General features: G+C 52.6%; 1 protein-coding gene across 1 annotated transcript; it reads left to right on the top strand.

The window, feature by feature from the left end:
• The first annotated feature begins 68 nt into the window (after positions 1-68).
• Gp5 (glycoprotein V platelet) lies at positions 69-4159 on the top strand. The gene has a single exon (XM_041647185.1). It carries the CDS (start codon positions 69-71, stop codon positions 1770-1772), a length of 1704 nt encoding a protein of 567 aa, XP_041503119.1. The 3' UTR covers positions 1773-4159.
• Positions 4160-5416: the final 1257 nt, after the last annotated feature.

Raw genomic sequence — 5416 nt, 5'->3', positions numbered from 1 at the left:
GAGCTTTGCTTGCAGCAGATGCCGGACTCCAAGATCTGATCTGATCCTTGTGTCATTGCCTTTCAGACATGCTAAGGAGCACCCTGTTGTGCACGGTGCTCGCACTCGTGCGCACCCAGCCCTTCCTCTGCCCTAAATCCTGCAAGTGTGAGGTCCGCGATGCTGTGCAGTGCTCGGGCAGCAGCGTGGCTAGCATCGCCGCGCTAGGTCTGCCCAGGAACCTCACACACATGGTATTCTTCGGAATGGATCAGGGCGTTTTGCGGAACCACAGCTTCAGTGGCATGACAGTCCTGCAGCGCCTGATGCTCTCAAACAGCCACGTTTCCGCCATCGACCCGGGCACCTTCAATGACCTGATAAAACTAAAAACCCTCAGGTTGACGCGCAACAGAATCTCCCATCTTCCAGGCGCGCTCCTGGATAAGACGGTGCTCTTGGAACAGTTGTTCTTGGACCACAATTCACTAAGGGACCTTGACCAAAACCTGTTTCAGAACCTGCTTAACCTGAAGGAGCTCTGTTTGAACCAGAATCAGCTTTCTTTTCTTCCTGCTAACCTTTTCATGAGCCTGCGGAAGCTGAAGGTGTTGGACTTATCGGGAAACAACCTGACCCACCTGCCCAAGGGATTGCTTGGGGCGCAGGTTAAACTAGAGACACTGCTGCTCTACTCAAACCAGCTTGCGTCTGTGGATTCGGGGCTTCTGGATAACCTGGGCGTCCTGACTGTGCTGAGATTGGACAGGAATCACCTCTATTCTGTCGCACCCGGTGCCTTCGACAGCCTCGGAAACCTGGGCTCCTTGACTCTGTCCAGAAACCGCCTGGCTTCTCTGCCACACGCGCTCTTCCTTAATACCAGCCGCGTGACTTGGCTGACCCTGTTCGAGAACCCTCTAGAGGAGCTGCCAGAGGTGTTGTTCGGGGAGATGGCCGGTCTGCGGGAGCTGTGGCTGAACCGCACCCAGCTGCGCACGCTGCCTGCCGCCTTCTTCCGCAACTTGACCGGCCTGCAGACGCTGGGGGTGACGCGGAACCCGCGCCTGAGCGCGCTCCCGCGCGGCGCGTTCCAGGGCCTTACAGAGCTGCGCGTGCTCGCCCTGCACTCTAACGCCCTGACCGAGCTCCCGGACGACGCGCTGCGCGACCTCGGCCGCCTGCGCCAGGTGTCGCTGCGCCACAACCGGCTGCGGGCCCTGCCCCGCACGCTCTTCCTCAACCTCAGCAGCCTGGAGACCGTGCAGCTGGAGCACAACCAGCTGGAGATGCTGCCTGGAGATGTGTTCGCGGCCCTGCCCCAGCTGACTCAGGTCCTGCTGGGTCACAACCCCTGGCTCTGCGACTGTGGTCTGTGGCCCTTCCTCCAGTGGCTGCGGCATCATCAAGACCTCCTGAGCCGAGACGAGCCCCCGCAGTGCCTTGGCCCGGAGCCACGCGCGGGCCTGTTGTTCTGGGACCTACTGCAGGGTGACCCATGGTGCCCGCACCCTCGACGCCTGCCTCTCAACCCTCTAGCCGAGAACACCCTGGAAGTCCCCGCCCCGTCCCAGCTGCCTCACAGCTCGCAGTCCCGTGAGTGGGTCCAACTGGTGGCCAAGGATGAAGGTTCCGATCACAGCCTCTACTGGGGTCTTTATGTTCTGCTTTTAGTAGCTCAGGCCATCATAGCCGTGATCATCGTGTTTGTCATGATTAAAATCGGCCAGCTGTTTCGAACATTAATCAGAGAGAAGCTCTTGTTTAAGGCAATGGAAAATTCATGTAACTAATTAAAACGTGACCAGAGTGGTGGACGGGGCCCCAGGGAGAATCCAGTCAGGATGCTGCGCCCTTCCGCCTTTTCCCACGCCCTCTCTTCTCTCCCCTGCTTTTTCTTCCTCTTTTTCTTCGCTCTCTCGTTGTTTGTTTCTTCTGTTCCCCTCTCCTAAGATGTGCCTTTTGTAAATCACTACGCTTGCTAGCCTGTTCTCAGTTCCCTTCTCTGTTGTTAGCTTCGGGGTGGGGGGTAGGAAACTTGGCTTGTGTTTGACTCATCTGATCCCACCCTGAGGCGCTTTCTTAGTTTCTGGGTTTGAGGACACTCCTAGGTGGGCAAGACCTTTCCTGCACCCGGCAAGGGTTGGGTAACATTTACTGATGGAACACCTGCATAAAACGAATCCCAGAATTGATGACTTTTCCAAGGAGAAAGCTGGAGTCTTCTTGTCTCTTTCTACTTGAAAGGAGATTCGTGTCCGTTCTTTTTTGTTCTCATTTCAGGTTCTTTGTGAGGACTGTTTAGGAGGGCGCTGGATTCTGATCCAGTGACGAATTTTAGGGTAAGCCTCTTGGGCTGAGCTAGAACACACAGGAGCTCCCATCCCCACCCCCAGGGACAAGGGCCACTTCCTGGCACCCACTCCTGACCTGACTGGAATGGCATTTGCCACTGATATGGGGTTGGGAGCTCCCGTGTGTCCTGGCTCAGTCCATCACAGAGGAGGCTTGCTCAGAAACAGGGCTCCCTACACAGGAGCCAAAGCCTGGCTGAGGGGTTCCGGAACTCATCTGGAGAAGCCATGTGCCAGGAAGCTTGGGGAGCTGCTCCGTATGTCCCATTGGCCTTCTGGGAGTTTCCATTGCTTTGCACCAGGGAAATGTCATTTGGTTCCCATTTCCTAGAGGTAAATGCCACCTCATTTCATAAGCATTTATGGAGCTGTGCCCGTGTGATAGATAGGTGCTCATGAACGTAATGATAGCTTGGTTTCCATGGATGGCGCTTGTAGCACATTCCCATTTATCCTTCCAATTGAGAGCAATTAAACCCTTGTTGCCTTAATTGGCTGTCTGTGCTTGGGAGAGGCAGTGGTTAAACACATGCACTGGGAACTGACAACTGCGGCTTCTGTCTCGGTATCCCCATGTACTAACCCCTGAGGACTTTGTACACACATCCTGTAAGCCTGGGTTTCCTCATCCCTGAAAGGGGACAAAACAGTGCCGGCCTCACAGGGCTGGTGTGAGACTTAAAGGTAATAAAACCCACAAAGACTTAACCCAGTGCCCTGCATACAGAAACTGCTCCGGGAACCATAGTCACTACTAAAGAGTATACAGTTCCGTTCTCATCCCACACCCTCTTTATTTCTGAGACACTGGGTAACCCTGCAGCCCAGGCTGCTTCTGAACTTGAGATCGTCCTGTCTGAGCTCTGGGGTTATAGGGCTTGGGCTGCCATACTCAGCAGGTATCATGATTTTTAAAGAAGATATTTACCCCCTCTGTATATAAAAGAGTAAATTTTCTCAAACAGAAGGTTATATCCAAACCAGTTATATCTGTCTGTCTGTATCTGTGATCTCAGTCCTGTGTGCTTGGGTTCTGCTCACAGGCCACAGCCATGGATCCTCCCAATGCTGTCAGGGCACGTGGTGGAGAAAGAGCTGGATCCTGAAATCTGTCTGCATGTACTAATTCAACACCAGCTTCAACTATTGCCTCCTTGGTGACGCCCTCCCTTTTCCTCACTGTGTGCTTCCTGTACATGCTGCTTCTCGGGTGCTGGGAACCACCACCCTCAGTCTGGTCCTGTGTGTTATTTTAGGGTATCTGGAGCCACTTATAACTTAAAAATCCAGATTTGTGTGTGTGTGTGTGTGTGTGTGTGTGTGTGTGTGTAATGCGGACTTTCTAACCACTATTCTCTGGGACATGCTTTCTCCCATGAAGCCTGTTTTGTTCACCTGTAGGGTGAGGGTAAGGGTTGTCCCTGCTTTGAGGTAATCCCTGCTAGGTAAAGACAGTGGGTTGGTCTCTGGGGCCCAGTGGCAGCTGTTTTGATGGGCTAGTCTAGAGCCCACGTGTTCTAATGCGTCTCCCTGCCTCTTCATGTGTTGTTCATTTGGCAAACTGATTTACTATTCTATACCAAGCTCTCTGGAAAGTAGAGAGGCAAAGCCAGGGGTGAAACAAAATGCCCACTCACTTCTACGGGGTTCTGCCCTGGGGTCCTACCAGCCGTGAGGTTGTCCCAAACTCCAGGACATTCAGAACTGAAGTGTGGAGGACAGCTTCAGACATTTCAGCCAGCTTCATGACATATTCAGACTTCTCTCTCTTTGACTGGCCTCAAACTCACAGAGATCTGCCTGCCTCTGCCTCCTGAGTGCTGGGATTAAAAACGTGCGTCAGCACTGCCTAGCACTTGATTCAATTTTTAAACAGTGTCAAAACCAACAGATTGTGTTGGAAGCCCTGTGTAATCTCTTCCTCGACTTTATTCCCTTTTCTCTTTATCAAGCAATAAAGTTACTTAATAAATGTGTTTTCATCCTTCTATGTGTTTTCAGTTTTTACCTTAACGATGCTAATCTACATACAATGGTCATCCCTTTAAATAACTTGCTTCTTTTCCCGTTCCCTTCGTCTGGAAACAGAAGCCGCCGTTCTACGCTAGCTTTCAAATAACTCCCTGGCTTTCGTCCTCACGTCTCATACCTGTGTTCAGCCCTCCATGACGTTCCCTTAGGAAGGTGTCACCTACCACTCCCTCAACTGTTCTGTTTCATAAACCTGCCGGGATATGAAGTCCCTTGATGACCCGCTCCACTGCCTGTGACACCGGGCCTTACACCATCTCAGTTCCTTTACTACCATCCAGATGCAGCCCTTGGAATCCACATGTGGTCCCGGGAAAGGGAGGCCATACCTGTATGAAGTCTATCTGCTTCTCTTCTAACTCTGTAATTCTGGAAGGTTCCTTGTCTTCTGGGAAGACTCAGATCCTCCTTGCCCTGGGTCCCTCCTGTAGGATGTCTTCCATCTACCGCCAGCCTCCCTTTGTGGGGTGTGCTTGGCTTACCTTCCTAGAACCTCAGTAGATGGGGATCTGAGCCTCTGCTGATGCTGGAACTGACTCTGTCTGTTCTGAGGGAAGTTTCTCTGGGCTTCCCAGCCTTTAAAGCTCACCATCCTTCCAGGGTGTGCCGCAGGCAGGGAGATTCCAGGACTCACTACCCAGCAGCCTGCACCCCCTTATTAGGCCCTGGAATGTTACAGGATGATCCATCAGCATCGTAAAGAAACAAACATTAATTGAGTCCAGTGGCTGGTCTAGAGTGAGAGGGTGACACCCGAGGGGAGAAAACAATGAGCAGCCTCTGCCCAGTGACCCTCAGCCCAGCCCTCCGCCCTGCTTGACCACAGTGCCAGTAATCCCTGGGCTTGATTAGTCAGCACTGGCCCTGGTGTTTCTAAATCCAGCGCTTGGGAGAGCTCTGTATTTCAGGGGCTGTGCAGCCAATGTACCTTTAGTGACCATAAAGCACGCCCTCCACTGTGATCCCAGTTGTCCCTTATAACCAACCAGGAGATAGTCAATATTAGTCCTCTTTATGGCTGACAAGAACACGAGGTTCAGAGTGGAGGAGTG

The sequence above is a fragment of the Microtus oregoni genome, unplaced genomic scaffold (assembly GCF_018167655.1).
Source record: "Microtus oregoni isolate MIOR12 unplaced genomic scaffold, Mior012 000162F_ref0000463, whole genome shotgun sequence".
Lineage (NCBI taxonomy): Eukaryota > Metazoa > Chordata > Mammalia > Rodentia > Cricetidae > Microtus > Microtus oregoni.
The sequence above is the reverse complement of the archived record's forward strand: the minus strand, read 5'-3'. Positions and strand labels throughout refer to the sequence as shown.

What these genes read in the sequence shown, in the direction of transcription:
- Gp5 (XM_041647185.1), top strand. Translation starts at nt 69, where the DNA reads ATGCTAAGGAGCACCCTGTTGTGCACGGTGCTCGCACTCGTGCGCACC.